Below are 20,009 nucleotides of genomic sequence, written 5' to 3'. Positions count from 1 at the left end.
TTTTCTTTGAGACAAAGTCTGGCAATGTTGCCTGGGCTGGTCTCAAACTGCTAAGCTCAAGCTATTCTCCGGCCTCAGCCTCCCAAAGTGATGGGATTAGAAGCGTGAGCCACAGCATCGGGCCTACAAATGCCCATTCTTTGCTTCATAAAACATTAGCTGAACAGTTTTGTGTTCACTGATCAGTGGGAACAAAACATTTGTTTTTTTTTTTTTTTTTTTTTGAGACGGAGTCTCGCTCTGCCGCCCAGGCTGGAGTGCAGTGGCCGGATCTCAGCTCACTGCAAGCTCCGCCTCCCCGGTTCACGCCATTCTCCTGCCTCAGCCTCCCGAGTAGTTGGGACTACAGGCGCCCGCCTCCGCGCCCGGCTAGTTTTTTGTATTTTTTAGTAGAGACGGGGTTTCACCGTGTTAGCCAGGATGGTCTCGATCTCCTGACCTCGTGATCCGCCCGTCTCGGCCTCCCAAAGTGCTGGGATTACAGGCTTGAGCCACCGCGCCCGGCCAACAAAACATTTGTTAACCAAACATACCTTAAATTTGTGTCTCTGACACAGACCATCAAAGATTTGGCTTCATGACTCCTCAAAGTACTACAATGAGATTCTGCTTCATAGGTGAAAGGCCACAGGACCTACACATATCATACAGATAATTACTCCAAAATATGGAGAAATACAGATACAAGCCCTTGACTTGTAAATTTCCTCCAGGTCCTTAACTTTGACCCATTCTCAGCCTGAACAAACAGGCAACGCTTCCTAAGAAGAGAATAACCTCAGAATAAAACATGCTCTGATCTAGGTCTCATTTTGCACCCTCCATCCTGCCTTCTTCCTCCTAATCTTCTTTCTAATTTTGTTTACCCCTTCCTATGAAAGAAAATGCTTTTCTGCCTAAATTTTCAGATCTTTGCAGATCTTATATTTGGTTGATGCCTTCCATTATGCAGTTCTCCTTTGGATTGGCCTCAGTTTGGAGTCACTGGCCTCAGGCCTCTGCAGCCCAGTCAAGGCTACCCACTTCCCTTTACACACCTTATGTGGATATTTAAAGAAAATACCCATGTTTGATGACTCATGTTTGATGAATCCAGCAAAATCAATCTCAATGTTTATGGGAGGGAAGAAAATTAAAGCACATTTACATCACAGCTGAACAGAAAAAGCATAAGAATCTACCATCTATTCTTTTCAGACAAAGATGTTACTTAATTACTATTTCCATGAAAAAAATAATTTAGTAAACAAAAATCCTATTAGAGGATTCCTAGTTGTTGCCAGGTCCTGCTCCCTAAGATTTAGAATTAATCTGCCAAGTTCCAACAACAAGAAACAGAACAGTTACTCGCTGTCACAAATTCTCCACCTTGCAAGAGAAATTGATGTATTGGTGAATCTTTGTAATTCCCCAGTTTATCTACCAACTTTCTTGTGAAACCATATTCATTTTTCTGAAACCACAATAGAAGAGTTGGTTCTCCCCACCCCCATTTCTTTCCCCTGATAATATTCTCAAGGTTAAGCCCTGGAATTCCATTTCAAGTCACCCAACAGAACACAGATCTGACAAACATACTACACATATACTACACATGCTCCGGGAAAGAATAAAAGAAAATAAGAATTTGTTGTTGTTATTGTTGTTAAGCAGTTTAAATTTTAAGACAGAGTCTTGCTCTGTCGCCTAGGCTGGAGTGCAATGGCACAATCTCAACTCACTGCAACTTCCACCTCCTGGGTTCAAGTGATTCTCCTGCCTCAGCCTCCTGAGTAGCTGGGATTACAGGCGCCCACAACCACACCTGGCTAATTGTTGTATTTTTAGTAGAGACAGGGTTTCACCATGTTGGCCAGGTTGGTCTCGAACTCCTGACCTCATGTGATCCACCCACCTCGGCCTCCTAAAGTGCTGGAATTACAGGCATGAGTCACTGCGCGTGGCCAGCAGTTTAAATTTTATTGACCTTTCAGTTTTATTAAAAAAGTTTAAGGTCACACTGCTAAGTCTGACGTGCTACATACAGATGGTGCAGAATATGAGTATGAAGAGATACACATTGGTCCATGTCCCAAAAGATTACAGAATCATCTCCATAAATACACAAAGAATTCTTGTGAAGACACAAGGGCACTGTCCAGGTTTTCTAAGACACTTTTCTAAGTGACTTGAGGCATAAAATCCATACCACTGTGAACACATACATTGGAGACTTTCTGTCTCTGACACAGACCATCAAAAATTTGGCTTCATGACTCTCAAATGTACTAGAATGAGATTCTGCTTCTTAGGTGAAAAGCCACAGTACCTACACGTATCATGTAGATAATCACTCCAAAATATGGAGAAATGCAGATACAAGCCCTTGAAAATAAGAATTTTTAAAATGTGGAATGTAAGACTAATTTCTTTCCCCCTGAAAGAAACTACCACCTCTTGGGAAATACATTATCTTCTCTATGAAGCTCTACTGATAAAATTCACTTTCAACTAAATGAAATAATCAAGCTGAACTTGTTGTTAAGGCAACAATCCCAGGGAGAAGCAATGCTGAACTGGAATACAGATATTCATCTGACTCCAGTGTTAGCAGAAGTCATCCTATTTATCAGTTGGGACATCCCTCTACCCCCATCGTGCTCATTGAAATGCTCAGTGACCACCTGCCTAATAGACACTGCATTATGCCCCACTGTGTACCCGAAGTGCATTTTGTTTTTCAGGTTCTTCCACCACCTCGCTGAGATAGTTTTTCTCCCTTCACAAGGCTGAGAGAATCCAAAGGACAGGAATCATTTCCGTCTTTTCCCTTGCCGACCTAAAAAGTAGAGGCTGAAGCACAAAATATGACCCAAAGTGCCTGAAAAAGGGGGACAGGAAGTGGGCTGATCCAAAGTTGTTTGTCAGGAATTCTCACTGATTTACAGAAGTAACATTGATAAGTGCATGGCTATGAACTGTTAAGCTATAGGGTGTGGGTTCCAGTGTCCCGTGCTGCATTAGTAAGTTAATTATACCTACTTGTGGCAACAGCAGTTTCAAAAGATGAATTCATAGCTTCAGGGAGTTAGAAGGCGATTGCTGTATCATTTAAATGTCTCTACGGCCCGTTCATTTAAAAGGACCCGCATTTATCAGACAAAAATTATTTTTTTGAGGTCGGGTGCGGTCACGCCTGTAATCCCGGCACTTTGGGAGGCCAAGGCAGGCGGATCACGAGGTCAGGAGATCGAGACCATCCTGGCTAACACGGAGAAACTTCATCTCTACTAAAAATACAAAAAATTAGCCGGGTGTGGTGGCGTGCGCCTGTAGTCCCAGGTCCTGGGGAGGCTGAGGCAGAAGAATTGCTTGAATCTGGGAGGCGGAAGTTGCAGTAAGCCGAGATCCTGCCACTGCACTCCAACCTGGGCAACAGAGTGAGACTCCGTCTCAAAAAAAAAAAAAAAAATTATCTGGGCGTGGTGGCACAAAACTGTGGTCCCAGCTACAGAGGCTGAGGCAGGAGAATCGCTTGAACCCAGGAGATGGAGGTTGCAGTGAGCCGAGATCACGTCACTACAGTCCAGCCTAGGCGACAGAGCAAGACTCTTTCAAAACACAAAAAAATCTTTTCTTTTCTCAATCCTCAATACAGGCATCTGATTGGCAGACCACCAATGTGTCTCCAAAGGATGGAAATAGGGGTTGAGGAGGGAAAAGCTGAGTGCCCCAGGGGTGGGCTATTTAGAAGCAGGGTATGCTAGATTTATCCTAGTCCCAGGGCATTCTCCCAGCCTTCTATTTTTTTTTTTTTCTTTTTTTGAGACGGAGTCTCGCTCTGTTGCCTAGGCTGGAGTGAAGTGACGAGATCTCCGCTCACTGCAAGCTCCGCCCTCTGGGTTCATGTCATTCTCCTGCCTCAGCCTCCTGAGTAGCTGCGACTACAGGTGCTCGTACCTGAGTAGCTGTGACTACAGGCGCCCGCTAAGTTTTTTGTGTTTTTAGTAGAGACGGGGTTTCACAGTGTTCGCCAGGATGCTGTCGATCTCCTGACCTCTTGATCCGCCCGCCTCGGCCTCCCAAAGTGCTGGGAATACAGGCGTGAGCCACTGCGCCCGGCTCCAGCATTCTATTTCAACTGTCCTCTGGGAGGAGTCATCCAAGACCCAATATTCACTAAACCCTCCAAGAGACTTGGCAGCTGTGGGCAGCTTGAGTTAGCTCCAGACAGTTTTGAAACCTAGAACCAGGAAAAAATAAATAGGAGAGGGCGCTGAAGGCGTATCACCCTGTAAAGATTCCAAAGGGGAACCTCAACTCAAAGTCATTCTGATGAGGTGTCCGGACCTAGAGAAGATAAAAAGAGAGGCACAAAGGTTTTTTTTTTTTTTTTTTTTTTCTTACAGCGGAGTGTCAAGGCTATGAACAGAAAACAAATCTTGATGAAAGAGTAATTCATTGCTTTGTTGAAAAATAAACAATGAAAAAGTGTTTGAAATGTAGAATATAGGAGAAACGGTTGCTAATGTTGTCGTGAACGGGAGAGGAGAGGGTGGCGTTTGGAAAAGCGAGGAGAGAACCGGAAATTCGGGGATTTACTGAAGCCCTGAAAACAGCAGGCTAGGGGACAGAGTGAGGATTTGGGACGCTGCATCCCATACACTTAGAAAACTCAGGAAAAAACGGGTGTCCTCCGTGGAGAGAAAAGGAACGGGAAACCTCATAGACCACAGCTCCTTCCATGCACAAGTCAGGATTTCCCCCACCCCATGACCCTCGCGTGGCCCCCGCACAATCTGGAGACTTGGGGCTCCGGGGCCGGGGCCGCAATCGCGGCACAGGGCGGGATAAGGACGCCCGGGGTCCCGGCTGCCGGCCCAGCCCCACCCTGCAGCCGAGGGTACCGAGGGCTGAGCTGCGCCAGAGGGACTCTGTACGCAGACCCAGAGTCGCCCACGGGAAGGCCCGGGCCCCGCCACAGCCAGTTCCGGTCGTCCAACCAGCCCCTCCTCCCTGTCTCGGGACGCAGGGCTGGACACACTCACCATTTCCTAACTCCCGGGTGTCCCGGCTTCCTCCCTCCAGATCCCAAGGCCGGTACAGGGAACAGCGCCACACAGACTCCAGCCGAGCCACTCCGGGCCTCTGGGACCAGTGAAGCGAAACCAAGTACGGCAGACGCGAGAAATGAAAATCCCGCGAGAAGGTTGAACGTCTGCAGCTGCGTCCCCAGCGGCGCGCCTGATTGGACTGATCGCAAAGCTCCGCCCCGGTGCCCCTGATTGGGTACCGCTTCGGACTCTGCCCCCTGCATCTTGACAGATGTGAATGACAGCAGATGTGACACACAGATGAGTGGAGCGGGAATGAGGGGTCTTGGCCCCAACCCTCAAAGGCAGGGTGCACTTCTTCCCCTCGTCCCCTTCACCTTACTTGGTCTGCGGCGGATGGGGAGATGAGAGATACTTGCATTTTAGCAGAACTTAATCCAGGTTTACCAAAGAAGGTACTTCCTGTACTCAATGGGTCATTTCTTCATCTACCTCTTGCATGAGGAGTCACAGGTGTGCGCAGGGAGTTCCAGGCAGGATTGGAACAGAACAAAGGGCGTGATATTCCCAGGGATCGGAAATTTGGGTTGAGGATATGGGAAGTATGCCCAAGGCTTTCTCGTACCATACTTCTTTCTCTCTTCTATTTTTTACTTTATTTATTTATTTATCACTTAATTAATTAATTAATTTATCTATTTATTTGAGACAGGGTCTAGCTCTGCCACCCAGATTAGAGCGCAATGGCATGATCATAACTCACTGCAGCCTCCATCTCCTGGGTTCAAGCGAACCTTCCGCTTTGGTCCCCTGACTAGTTGCTACTACAGGTACATGCCACCAAGCCCAGCAAATTCTTAAATTTTTTGTAGAGACAGAATTTCGTTTGTTGTCCAGGCTGGTCTTGAACTCCTGGACTTGAACTCCTTGAACTCAAGTGAACCTCCCACTTTCGCCTCCCAAATCAATCTACTCATTTTCACCCAAGAAAATAAAAAACTGCCAACAAGTGAATAAAATTATTAAATGTATGGAAAAACAAGTTCTATTTCCTTAATATTCTGTAAAGAAATCAAAAGGGAAGTAAAGCAAAAATTTGAACTAGCTCAGATAAGCAGGGCACTTCAGAATGTTTAAAAAGGAAAAGGCGGCCGGGCGCGGTGGCTCAAGCCTGTAATCCCAGCACTTTGGGAGGCCGAGGCAGGTGGATCACGAGGTCAGGAGATCGAGACCATCCTGGCTAACACAGTGAAACCCCGTCTCTACTAAAAAATACAAAAAATTAGCCGGGCTCGGTGGCGGGCGCCTGTAGTCCCAGCTATAGGGAGGCTGAGGCAGGAGACCGGCGTAAACCCGGTAGGCGGAGCTTGCAGTGAGCTGAGATCTGGCCACTGCACTCCAGCCTGGGCGACAGAGCGAGACTCCGTCTCAAAAAAAAAAAAAAAAAAAAAAAAAAAGGAAAAGGCGAATTCAGAAGGTAAAACATATTCCCAAGCTTGAGAGTCAGTGACTGCTGAAGTGAAGCCACAGCGTACACTAGACCCTGGTGATGAAGCGGGAAACCTAAGGATTTAACTCTGGGAGCTCAGCATGCCTTCCTGTCACAGCATCACAATGTGGGAATGCTCCCTCCTTCAATACCTTAGTAATTTACACCAGCAGAAAACTCTCACCTGTGGTCAATTTAAGCCCTTTGCAATTCCGACCTCTCCAGCTCATAAACCATTTCTCTGGAACGCTACCTAAATGAGTCTCCAAATATGACCTTCACATATTTTGTTCATATATACAAATTACAGCTAGACTGCAGCAACTCTATACATAGAAAAATCAAGGCCGGGCACAGTGGCTCACGCCTGTAATCCCCAACACTTTGGGAGGCCGAGGCGGGCAGATCACTTGAGATCAGGAGTTCGAAACCAGTCTGGCCAACATGGCGAAACCCCGTCTCTACTAAAAATACAAAAATTAGCCGGGCGCCTATAATCCTAGCTGCTGGGGAGGTTGTGGGTGCCTATAATTCCAGCTGCTGGGGAGGCTGAGGCACAAGAATCGCTTGAACCCGGGAGGCAGAGGTTTCAGTGAGCCGAGATCGCGCCACTGTACTCCAGCCTGAGTGACAGAGCAAGACTCTGTCTCAAAAAAAAAAAAAAAAAAGAAAGAAAGAAAGAAAATAAAAGAAAAAGAAAAAAAAGAAAAATCAAAATGTTTTCTAGAAAACTACCATGGGAAAATAGAAAGGAGAGAAAACTGCACGTGCATTTGCCTGTGAAGTTCCTGCTTTCCAGGACTCTGCAGCTTCTCAGAATCCACACTCCTGGAGCTGTTCTGAGCAGCTGGAGGCTACCTACAGGGGAAGGCAGGCTGCCCAGGAAGCACTCAGGGGAGCTCCCTTTCCCTCCCTTTGCAGGCTCCAGATTGGTCTTAGTGTGGATCACCGGACTCAGGCTATGCTGCCCCCTGAAAGTTTTCCACCTGCTTTTCGCCCACAATGTTCAGTTCCATGAGGCAAACACCCTCAATCCCAGTGTTTGAATGAGAATCCAGCAGAGTCCCTGCTTTCCTCCTGTGTTTACCATAAAGTAGAAGAGAAAAATTTCAAGACACTTTAAGTGGATTTTAAAACTGGCAAATAATTATTCCTTTGAGAAAATGAAGACAGCAAACTATTATTTCAACATTAAGAAACTGTTATGTACAACCACTAATGAAGGCCGGGCGCGGTGGCTCACTGTAATCCCAGCACTTTGGGAGGCCGAGGCGGGCGGATTACCTGAGGTTAGGAGTTTGAGACCAGCCTGACCAACATGGAGAAACCTTGTCTCCACTAAAAATACAAAATTAGCCGGGCGTGGTGGCGCATGCCTGTAATCCCAGCTACTCGGGAGACTGAGGCAGGAGAATCGCTTGAATCCGGAAGGTGGAGATTCCAGTGAGCCGAGATCGCGCCATTGCACTCTAGCCTCAAAAACAAAGCAAAACAGCCAGGCGCGGTGGCTCACGCCTGTAATCCTAGCACTTTGGGAGGCCGAGGCGGGCGGATTGCCTGAGTTCAGGAGTTCAAGAACAGCCTGGGCAACACAGTGAAACCCCGTCTCTACTAAAATACAAAATTAGCTGGGCGTGGTGGCGTGTGCCTGTAGTCCCAGCTACTTGGGAGGCTGAGGCAGGAGAATTGCTTGAACCCGGGAGGCGGAGGTTGCAGTGAGCCAAGATCTTGCCACTGCACTCCAGCCTGGGCGACAGAACGAGACTCCATCTCAAAAAAAAAAAAAAAAAAAAAAAAAAAAAACAACCAAACAAACAAAGGCTAATGAATTATGAACTCTTCTGCTTCAGCAGCTCCGTGACCTTCACAGTTGATGGTTGTCACCAGGTGCTCTGTGTCAGGAGACGTACATGTGCAGTTTAGTCATTGAAAATTCTCTCTTAAATCGGGCACGGTGGCTGCGCCAGGGGGACACCAGTCCACCAGTCCCAGAGTCGCCCCAGACAGGCCCGGGTCCCGTCACAACAGGTTCCTGTAGGTTCCATCCAGCACCTTGCTCCACGGTCTCAGGACGTCCCCCACAACACTCACAATTTCCCGGCTTCTGAGGTGTCTGTGGTTCTCCTTACGACTTCCGTGTTCATTGCAAGTCACCGCTGGAAAGAAGCTGCAGCAAAGCCACCTCCGGCGCCTCTCAGAGCAGCATACACCTGACAACGCCTGGCAGTTTTGTGGAGCTTGGCGCCCTCCTCCCGGAGCCGCGCCTGATTGGACAATTTGCACGGCCACTCCACGCCGCTCCTGATTGGATAGTGCCACGGGCCCCGCTTTCTGGGGGGCGGAGTGAGAGGAGAAGAATTTAACACCCGGCTGAGTGGAGCGTGAATGAAAGGTTCTAGGCCCGACATGTGGCTCACACCTTTATAATCCCAGGACTTAGGGAGAACTGGAAAGGAGGACTGCTTGAGGCCAGGAGTAAGACCAGCTTCAGCAACGTAGTGAGACCTCATCTCTAAAAGAAAAAAGGCCGGGCACCGTGGCTCATGCCTGTAATCCCAGCACTTTGGGGGGCTGAGGCTGGTGGATCACAAGGTCAGCAGATCGAGACCATCCTAACACGGTGAAACCCTGTCTCTACTAAAAATACAAAAATTAGCCGGGCGTGGAGGCTGGCACCTGTAGTTCCAGCTACTCGGAAGGCTGAGGCAGGAGAATGGTGTGAACCCGGGAGGCGGAGCTTGCAGTGAGCCGAGATCGTGCCACTGCACTCCAGCCTGGGTGACAGAGCAAGGCTCCACCACAAAAAATAATAACAATAATAAATAAATAAAAATTTTAAAAAAACAGCCCATCCTGGTGGCCCTGCGACTATAGTCCCAGCTACTTAGGAGGCTGAGGAAAGAGGATTGCTTGAACCTTGGTGGTAGAGGCTGCAGTGAGCTATGATCACGGCACTGCACTCCAGCCTGGGTGACAGTAATACCCTGTCTGAAAAAAAAAAAAAAAAAAGAAAGAAAAAGAAAAAGATAGGTTCTAGCCACAGCTGGATTTCCTTTCTGTGCTGCAACCTGGCCCCCACCCTGGGGATACTGGCATTTCAGGAGAACATGCTTCAGTCTTTCCAGAGCTGACACTGGTGTCTTCTTGTACTCAGTGTGCTCTTCTTTGAGGTAAGGTGGGTGGGGGGGAGGGGGGTTGGGGTGGGGAGGTCATCTGCCTCAAGGTCTGGTCAGGCCAACACTGGAAGAGGAGAGAGGCCTGATGTCAGAGATTATAAATTCGGATGAGGGATGGCCAAGGATTTTTCATACTTTATCTCTCAATCAACTCATTTTCACTCATGAAAACAACACACCAACAACAGAATAAAGCTAAGTGCATGGAAAACCTGGAATTATATGGCAGCTATATGTGTGTATATATATATATTTATTTATTTATTTTTGAGACCGAGTCTCCCTCTGTTGCTCAGCTGGAGTTTGATTTCAGTACACTGCAACCTCCATCTCCCAGGTTCAAGCGATTCTCCTGTCTCAGCCTCCTGAGTAGCTGGGATTACAGGCGTGTGCCACCATGCCTGGCTAATTTTTGTATTTTTAGTAGAGACGGGGTTTCACCATGTTGGTCAGTCTGGTCTCGAACTCCTGACCTCGTGATCTGCCCGCCTTGGCCTCCCAAAGTGCTGGGATTACAGGCGTGAGCCACTGCGCCCGGCTGGCAGCAATATTTTATAAAGGAATCAAAAGAAAAGTAAAGCAAACATTTGAAGTAGTTCAGATAAGCAGACTGCTTCATGCACAGTTCACAAGGAAAACCCGCTGTCAGAAGGTAAATGATATTTCCAAGCTTGGAAGCCAAACTGTGACTGCTGAAATGGAGCCCCCCAGGGCGGATCAGTCCCAGATGATGAGGCAGAGAAAATTAAGGATTTATCTGGGAGTTCGAAATGCCCTTTTGTCCCCTCCTCAGTTTAGAAATGATTTTCTCCTTTAAGACCTTTATTTTCACCAACAGGAAGCTCTCTACTTGAGTCAGTTTAAGCTAAAGTTACTGTTAAATTCACAAACCCTTTCTCCAGGAGACATCCCAAATGGGTCTTGCTCTAAGTCTGACCTTTACAGATTTTTTTTTTTTTTTTTTTTGAGACAGAGTCTCACTCTGTCTCCCAGGCTGGAGTGCAGTGGCGCAATCTCAGCTCACTGCAAGCGCCACCTCCTGAGTTCAGGCCATTCTCCTGTCTCAGCCTCCCAAGTAGCTAGGACTACAGGTGCCTGCCACCATGCTCGACTAATTTTTTTTTTTTTTTTTTTTTTTTTTTTTTTTTAGTAGAGACGGGTTTTCACCGTGTTAGCCAGGATGGTCTCTATCTCCTGACATCGTTATCCGCCCGTCTCGGTCTCCCAAAGTGCTGGGATTACAGGCGTGAGCCACTGCACCCGGCCGATTTTCTTTGTGTTTACAAATTACAGTCTCATTCTAGTGACTCTATGCATAATTAGAGAATTTTTGTCTGAGGAAAGTGAGTTCTTTCAATTATCAGGACCAGAGAGATATTAAAATGGGGCAGCAATTGGCCGGATGCGGTGGCTCACGCCTGTAATCCCAGCACTTTGGGAGGCCAAGGCTAACAGATCACCTGAGGTAGGAAATTCGAGACCAGCCTGACCAACATGGAGAAACCCTGTCTCTTCTAAAAATACAAAATTAGCCAGGTGTGGTGGTGCATGGCTGTAATCCCAGCTACTTGGGAGGCTGAGGCAGGAGAATCGCTTGAACACAGGAGTAGGAGGTTGCGGTGAGCCGAGATCGCGCCATTGCACTCCAGCCTGGGCAACAAGAGTGAAACTGTCAAAAAAAAAAAAAAACCATTAGCCAGGCATGGTGGCACACCTGCAGTCCCAGCTACTTGGGAGGCTGAGGTGAGAGGATCACCTGAGCCCAATAAATCGAGGCTGCAGTGAACCCTGATCACACCACTGCACTCCAGCCTGGGCAATAGAGTGAGACCCTGTCCCCAAAATAAATAAATAAATAAATAAATCTTCCAGGACTGTGATATCTTGGGTAAGTACCTCATCCACTTTAGTTACTTCTGTTCTTATTCTATTCCCTTCTCATTGAGGGAAAACACAGAATGTTGTAACCTGATAATAATCTGCTGTAAATACTGGAATTCTTAGCACAACTCTGAGAAACCCACACCCACAGAGGGTGTGTGGATGTTAATGACGGCTGGCTCACCACCAGAGAGCTTCACTGAGTTTTTCTGGAAAATGTCTCAAAGCAGTTAACCGGAAGAGTTTCGTTTCTGTTTTTTCCTTTTTTTTTTTTTTTTGTTTTGAGACAGGGTCTTCTCTGTCTCATCTGTCTTGGAGGCTAGAGCTCAGTAGCACCAGCTGGGCTCACTGCAGCCTCGACCTTCTGGGCTCAAGCCATCCTACCGCCTCAGCCTCCAGAATAGCTAGGACTACAGATGCAGGCCACTGTCCCCGGCTAACTTAAATTTTGTGTAGAGACAATCTCCCTATATTGCCTAGGCTGGTCTGGAACACCTGGCCTTAAGTGATCCTCCCACCTTGCTGGCCCAAAGCGCTGGGATTACAGGTATGAGCCACTGCACCTGGCTCCCCTTGGAAGACTTTTTATATAGGGACATACAATTGATAGAAGTAAAGATCTTTTTTTTTCTTTCTTTTTTTTTTTTTTTTGAGACAGAGTCTCTCTCTGTCACCAGGCTGGAGCGCAGTGGCACAATCTCGGCTCACTGCAACCTCGGCCTCCTGGGTTCAAGCGATTATCCTGCCTCAGCCTCTCAAGTAGCTGGAACTACGGGTGCGCGCCACTATGCCCAACTAATTTTTGTATTCTTAGTAGAGAGGGGGTTTCACCATGTTGGCCAGGATGGTCTCGATCTCTTGACCTCATGATCCTCCCATCTCGGCCTCCCAAAATGTTGGGATTACAGGCGTGAGCCACCGCGCCCAGCCACAAAGATATAATAAAAACGGGGATCTTCCTGTGTTGACCAGGTTGGTCTTGAACTCTTTGCTTTAAGTGATCCTCCAGTCATGGCCTCCCAAAGTGCTAGGATTATAGGCGTGAAACACCGCACCCTGCCTGTGTTCAGGTCACAGTCTCTTCTAGATTGGATAAAGGGAAATAAATAAAGGGGGAGAGGGTATGGTTTCATCAATGGAGATTCTCTGCAGATGCAAATTTCTCCCCTCCAAAGGCAGCTTTGCCAGGCCACTTTTGTTTGCGGCCGAGCCACAGTCATTTTACAATCTGTCAAATAAATATATTTTCGCGTAAAATATTTTAATTTCCTTCACCTCCACTGGACTCTGAGTCTGGAATTTCCTGTGCAGGACAAAGGAGCAGGGACAGCCCATTGAGTGAGGAAGACAACGGTGCCCCCTCTAGCAATTCGTAGCAAATTTGGCTGAAATGCAAATACCCAAAGGGCAAAACGCAGGATGGAAGCTCGCTTAGATAATCTGTGGTTGGAACAGGTCAGATCGTTTCTGCAGGGCCCTGTTACCCAGGGCTTCCGCTGTCACTCAGGACCGATGGGACGGGGACTGGAGCCTCATCCAATCAGGGGCGCTGGGGCGGGGTCCTGCCAACTGTCCATCCGGGGAAGGGGAGGCCGCATTCCCGCTCTCCAGACTCCCAGGCGTTTTGCGCCAAAGGGAGGTCGGGATCTTGGTTTTCCGGCCCTTAGAGGGATCAGGTGTCTCCGCCATAGCTTCTGTTGCTCCGTCGCCTGCGCTGTGACTGGACTGTTAAGAGACATCCGTGGAGAAGAGGCCAGGACACCTGGAAGCTGGGAAATGGTGAGTGTACGGGGCCGGGGGTCCCGAGACGGGGGAGGGGCTGGGTGGAACCGGCCCCAACCGGCTCTGGCAGGACGCGGGCCTCCCCGCAGCGACTTCGGGTCTGCAGAGCAGAGTCTCCCTGGCGCAGCTCGGCCCTCGGTCCCCTCGGCCGCAGGGTGGGGTTGGGCCGGCAGCCGGGACCCCGGGCGTCCTGTCCCGCCCCTGCGCTGCGACTGCGACCCTGGCCCCGGAGCCCTCTCTACGGCTCCGCGCCCGTAGCCCCGCGTCTCCCCAGATTGTGCGGAGACCACGGGAGGGACATGGGGGCAATCCTGCCTCGGGTGTGGGGTTCGTGTGGGAGAAGCGGTCGGCTGTGGGGTCCCTAGTCCCGCCTTTTTCCCTGAAAAACTAAATTGAAGGCAAGGTGCAGTGGCTCACGCCTGGGAGGTTGAGGCCGTGGGGGGGATTGCTTCAGCCCAGAAATTCGAGACCTGCCTGGGCAACATACCAAGACCCTAGTTTCTATTAAAAATAAATTTTAAAAAAATTAGCTGGGCGTGGTGCCGCCCACCTGTAGTCCCAGTTACTGGGGAGCTGAGGTGAGAGGATCGCTTGAGGGAGGAGGTTGAGACTGCATTGAGCCGAGATCGCGCCACAGCACTCCAGCCTGGGCAACAGAGCGAGACCCTGTCTCAAACAAAACAAAACAAAACAAAAACAACGACAACAGCAACAAACTAAACTGAGGCCTCTTAAAAATTAAAGAGTTTTGTTTCTCAGAATAGGAGTTTGGAAAAAATGAATGAGAAACACCCAGTCATGGCTTGTGGTTTGATAACGAAAAGAGCAAAACTCTGCAAAATAACTTGAACTATGTTCTACGCCGAATATGAGAGACCACCACCAAGGGAAACAACCCCATGTAGCCTCGAGTAAGTGGTCCCCAGGATGTTCGATGGCAGTTTGGTTTTATTCATTTCAGCGAGACAGGAATTGCAGGGAAAAACATGAATCAAGGCATGGAAGGCGGAAAGGGCAGGACAGGTAGAAGCGGGGCTTAGAAGGCACAGGTGGTTGATGGATTCTGTAGATGGCAGTTGGTTGAGTGTGAAGTTGTGTCTAAAATTTGAAAGGGGTAGGAAGGAATGTTTAAGTGAAGGGAGTCTGTTACCTGCCATGTGATTCCATCCCTGCCAAAAAACAGATCTGTTTCATTAGATTTTATGAATTCTAAGGCATAACTTGACCCTTGCCTTGCATGGCTTTATGGCTTTAGGTCTTGCAGTTTAGTATTTATCAGCACGAAGTGTCTCTTTGCAGGTTTTTTTTGTTTGTTTTTGTTTTTAAACAGAGCTTCACTCTGTCGCCCAGCCTGGAGTGCAGTGGCGCAGTCTCGGCTCACTGCAACCTCTGTCTCCTGGGTTCAAGCAATTCTCCTGCCTCAGCCTCCCAAGTACCTGCGATTACAGGTGCACGCCACCATGCCCGACTAATTTCTGTGTTTTTAGTAGAGACAGGGTTTCACCATGTTGGCCAAGCTGGTCTCGAACTCCTGACCTCAAATAATCTGCCTGCCTCCGCCTCCCGAAGTGCTAGGATTACAGGACTGAGCCACTGTGCCCGGCCTCTTTGCAGGTCTTATGTCTATTTTAACATGAATGTGGGTCAGTTGCTGCATCTAAACTCCAGAAGGGAGTGTGTAGTGTCTGATCTCCCTTACTGACATAACTGGGAACTTTCAGGTTTTGGGGGGCCTCCCCTTGGTAAAGAGCCAGTCAGTTGACTTGATTGGGGTGGGATGGGGAGCTTAGGTTTTTATTTTTAGTTTACAGGTTGAAGGATAGGCTTTTATATGGTGCATTAGAATAAAAATCAAAAAAATACTTTATTGGTTACAGTGATGTAGTCACCTTATTTGGATTTTTCTCCCTTAAATAATTGAAATGATCAGATTCCTATTATAAGGAGATTATTCAAGCGAAAATCTGAGAATTGCCATTCAAGAAAATACAGACTCTAGGGAAATGAGCTTAGAACCCTAGAGCTAAAAGTTAAACTCTTGCCGGGCGCAGTGGCTCGCACCTGTAATCCCAGCATTTTGGGAGGCCCAGGCGGGCGGATCATGAGGTCAGGAGATCCACACCATCCCGACTAACACGGTGAAACCCCGTCTCTACTAAAAATACAAAAAATTAGCCGGGCGTGGTGGTGGGCACCTGTAGTACCAGCTATTCGGGAGGCTGGGCAGGAGAATGACGTGAATCCGGGAGGTGGAGCTTGTAGTGAGCCAAGATAGCGCCACTGCACTCCAGCCTGGGCGACAGAGAGAGACTCTGTCTCAAAAAAAGAATAATAATTAAATAAATAAATAAAATGAAATAAAAGTTAAACTCTTGACCTAGTGTCGTGTCCCAAACCTGTAATCTCAGCTTTGTGAGACTGAGGCAGGATGATTGCTTGAGACCAGGAGTTGGAGACCAGCCTTGGTAATACAACAAGACCCATCTCTAGAAAAGAAAAATAGAAAAATTAGATGGGCATGGTTGCACCCACCTGTAGTTCCTGCTACAAGGGAGGCTGAGGCAGGAGGATCACTGGACAGCAGGAGTTTGATGCTGCAGTGAGCCATTATCGAATCTGACATTCCAGCTTAAGACATTGTAATGGCCATGAAGTCTTTGTGTGAGAAAGGTAAGAGGAAAGTTAATCTATAATGAAGATCAAGAGAAAAGAGGCCCTTCCTGGCTCTGTTTGGGCATTTTCAATATTTTACAAAAGAATATAGGTAAGAAAGAAGGCCAATCTATACTCAGGGACAGGAAGGATCCAGCTGGCTATGCTACTACTGCCAGGCAGATGATTCAACCCAGAATCACATTGCTTTAAACCTCAAGATAGGTTTTACATTTTCACCAGCATTTGGTGATGTCAGGGTTTGGATTTTAGCCACTCCACCCAACAACAATTCAGTGGTGCCTCATTGTTTTCATTTGCTCTTCTCTAATGGCATGCTATTTTTTGACTGGTTGGTTGTTTTCTTACCGAGTTTTGCAAGTTCTTTATATCCTTGAGTAGCAGTCCTTCATCACATAGGTGTCTTGCAAATATTTTGCTCCAGTCTGCAGCCTGTATTTTCATTATGTTAAGTGGGTTTTCCAAACAGAAAGCTTTTTTATTGTTATTTTTATTTATTATTGCTATTTTTTGAGACAGGATCTCACTTTGTCACCCAGGCTGGAGTGCAGTGGTACAGTCTTGGCTCATTGCCACCTCAACCTCCCAGGCTCCAGCAATCCTCCTGCCTCTGCCCCACAAGTAGCTGGGACTACAGGGGTACACCATTGTGCATGGGTAATTTTTTTTTTTTTTTTTCGTTGAGAGGGTATTGTGCCACGTTGCCCAGGCTGGTGTCCAACTCCTGAGCTCAAGTGATCTGCCTGCCTCAGTCTCCCAAAGTGGTGGATTACAGCTGTGAGCCACTGCACCTGACCCAAAACAGAAAGATTTAATTTGAATGAAGACCAATGTATTAATTTTCTCATTCACAGATCATGCTTTTGTGTTGTATGTGAACACTTACTACCAAATCCAAGGTTGTTTCTTTTTTTTGTTTGTTTTTTGTTTTGTTTTGTTTTGTTTTGAGACAGAGGCTCACTCTATTGCCCAGGCTGGAGTACAGTGGCATGATCTCAGCTCACTGCAGCCTCAGCGATTCTCCTGCCTCAGCCTCCCAAGTAGCTGGGATTACAGGCACCTGCCGCCGCGCGCGGCTAATTTTTGTATTTTTAGTATAGACAGGGTTTCACCATCTTGGCCAGGCTGGTCTTGAACTCCTGACCTTGTGATCCTTCCGCCTCAGCCTCCCAAAGTACTGGGATTATAGGCGTGAGCCACCACACCCGGCCTAATCCAAGGTTGTTTTGATTTTCACATGTATTATGTTCTAGAAGTTGTGGATTTTGCGTTTTCCATTTGAGTAAATGATGCATTTTGGGTCAGTTTTATGATAGTCGTACATTCTGTATCTCATTCATTTCATTGCATATCGTAGTCCAGGTGTTTCAGTACCATTTGTTGAAAAGACTGTAGTATATCTATTGAGTTGCCTTGGCTCATTTATGAAAGATTTGTTTATTTTGTTGAGTTTATTTATAAGTTCTCTATTGTGTTCTGTGATGTATTTATGCAGTCTTTCGAAATACCACACTGTCCTGATGACTGTAGGTTTATATGAAGTCTTTTTGTCAGGTGTTGTTTATAAGTATTGTGTTGACCATTTTGGGTCTTGATATGTTTTGGATATTTGACCCCTCCAAACCTCATGTTGAAATCTGATCCCAGTGCTGGAAGTGAGGCCTGGTGGGAGGTATTTGGGCAATGAGAGTGGAATCCTCATGAATGACTTGGTGCCCATCCCACAATAACGAGGGGGTTCTTGCTCTGCTAGTTTACAGGAGAGCCGACTGTTTAAAAAATGGTGACTGGGCATGGTGGCTCATGCCTGTAATCCTAGCACTTTGGGAGGCCAAAGCAGGCGTATCACCTGAGGTCAGCAGTTTGAGACCAGCCTGGCCAACATGACAAAACTCTTTCTCTTCTAAAAATACAAAAATTAGCCTGGCATGGTGGCGGGCACCTATAATCCCGGCTACTCGGGAGGCTTAGGCAGGAGAATCGCTTGAACCTGGGAGGCGGAGGTTGCAGTGAGCTGAGATCATGCCACTGCACTCCAGCCTGGGCGACAGAGCCAGACTCCATCTCAAAAAAAAAAAAAATACCATGGCATCTGCTCCACCCTTTGTTCCCTCTTTTACATGTGATACCCTAACTCCTCTTGCATTCCATGAGTAAAAGCTTCCTGAGGCCCTCACCTAAAGGCAGTCAAACACGAATGTCATGCTTCTTGGACAGCCTGTAGAGCCATGAGCCAAATAAATTTTTCTTTACGTATTATCCAGCCACAGGTATTTCTTTATAGAAATATAAAACTAACATAAGTCTTTTGCCTTTTTGTATTTCTGCTTCAGTTTGTACACTGGTATGGGCAGTGACAAAGTCTATATGCCTGCCAAAATCACTGCATGTATTTTTTTTTTTGACACGGAGACTTGCTTTGTCTCCCAGGCTGGAGTGCACTGGCACAATCTCAGCTCACTGCAACCTCCGCCTCCCGGGTTCAAGCGATTCTCCTGCCTCAGTCTTCCAAGTAGCTGGAATTATAGACCTGAGCCACCATGCCAGGCTAATTTTTGTATTTTTAGTAGAGACAGGGTTTTGTCATGTTGGCCAGGCTGGTCTTGAACTCCTGACCTCAGGTGATTCACCCACCTTGGCTTCCCAAAGTGCTGGGATTACAGTCATAAACTACCACACCCAGCCATGCATGTGTATTTACTATAAATCTGGAAGACTTTTCTTTTCTTTTTTTTTTTTTGAGATGGAGTCTCACTCTGTTGCCCAGGCTGGAGTGCAGTGGTACGATCTAGGCTCACTGTAACTTCCACCCCGCCAGGTTCAAGCGATTCTCCTGCCTCACCCTTCCAAATAGCTGGGATTACAGGTGCCTGCCACCGCACCCGGCTAATTTTTGTATTTTTAGTAGAGACGGGGTTTCACCATTTTGGCCAGACTGGTCTTGAACTCCTGACCTCGTGACCCACCTGCCTCGCCTCCCAAAGTGCTGGGATTACAGGCGTGAGCCACTGCATCCGGCCTAGGCTTTTATTTTCTGACCTGGTGGGCCTAGTAGCATCTCTTTTCCCAAGCTGAGTAGAAGGCATGAGAGCAGACATCCTTGTCTGTGTCTTATCTTTGGGAGAAAGCAGTTAGTCCTTCACCATCACGAATGAGGGTAGTTTTGCATTTTTTATATATACCTTATAGTAGGTTAAGGAAGTTACTTTGTATTATTAGTTTATTGAGTTTTGTTTGTTTGTTTGTTTTTTTAAGACTGAGTCTCGCTCTGTCACCCAGGCTGGGGTTTACAATGATGCGATCTCGGCCCACTGCAACCTCCGCCTCCTGGGTTCAAGTGATTCTCCTACCGCAGCCTCCCGAGTAGCTGGGATTACAGGCACATGCTACCACACCCGGCTAATTTTTTGTATTTTTAGTAGAGACGGGGTTTCACCATGCTGGCTAGGCTGGTCTCGAACTCTTGACCTTGTGATCCTCCCGCCTCGGCATCCCAAAGTGTTGGGATTACAGGCGTGAGCCACTGCACCCAGCCGAGCGTTTTTATCATGAAGAGATGTTGAGGTTTATCATATGCTTTTTCTGCATCTATTAGGATGTTCTTGTGTTGTTTGCTGTTGATCCTATACTATTATGGTGTATTGCATGAATGGATTTTCAGAGGTGAGAGCAGCATTGCTTTCCTGAATTGAATGCCACTTCGTCACAGGATATGATATGTGTTACAGGATTCTCTTTTCCAATATGTTGGTGAGGTGTTTTCTGTTGAAATTTAAAGGAGATATTCATGTACAGTATTTTAATAGAATCTCACATTATCTAGTACAGGATATAGTGCGTGTGTGTATATATACACATATACATGTACATATGCTGCATTTGTATATAGTATATAGTTTAGTTATGGTAGGTAATTGGTAAATATTACATGTAACATGTATATAAGTGCCACATGTAAATGGTATTAGACTATAT

The 20,009-nt window shown here is 47.1% G+C and overlaps 2 protein-coding genes across 5 annotated transcripts in view; one reads left to right on the top strand and one right to left on the bottom strand.

The window, feature by feature from the left end:
* LOC102127983 (uncharacterized) overlaps nucleotides 1–5,138 on the bottom strand; it is a 29,535-nt gene extending 24,397 nt beyond the window's left edge. For both annotated transcript variants that reach the window (XM_065535598.2, XM_005588090.4), the window contains exon 1: nucleotides 5,028–5,138. Coding sequence is in view for 1 of the 2 variants with exons in the window: in XM_005588090.4 (XP_005588147.3) it covers nucleotides 5,028–5,030 (3 nt within the window). In the remaining variant the exon portion in view is untranslated. The remainder of the gene's footprint in view (nucleotides 1–5,027) is intronic.
* LOC102128900 (uncharacterized) overlaps nucleotides 1–20,009 on the top strand; it is a 200,982-nt gene that overhangs the window by 156,712 nt on the left and 24,261 nt on the right. For 2 of the 3 annotated variants that reach the window (XM_065535600.1, XM_015440265.4), the window contains exon 1: nucleotides 13,138–13,358. The exons of the other annotated variant lie outside the window; for it this stretch is intronic. In XM_065535600.1, coding sequence (XP_065391672.1) covers nucleotides 13,356–13,358 — 3 coding nt within the window. In that variant the 5' untranslated portion in view covers nucleotides 13,138–13,355. Of the gene's footprint in view, nucleotides 1–13,137; nucleotides 13,359–20,009 lie in introns of those variants that run through there. 3 annotated transcript variants of the gene reach the window in all.

The sequence above is a fragment of the Macaca fascicularis genome, chromosome 19, assembly GCF_037993035.2.
Source record: "Macaca fascicularis isolate 582-1 chromosome 19, T2T-MFA8v1.1".
NCBI lineage: Eukaryota > Metazoa > Chordata > Mammalia > Primates > Cercopithecidae > Macaca > Macaca fascicularis.
The sequence above is the reverse complement of the archived record's forward strand: the minus strand, read 5'-3'. Positions and strand labels throughout refer to the sequence as shown.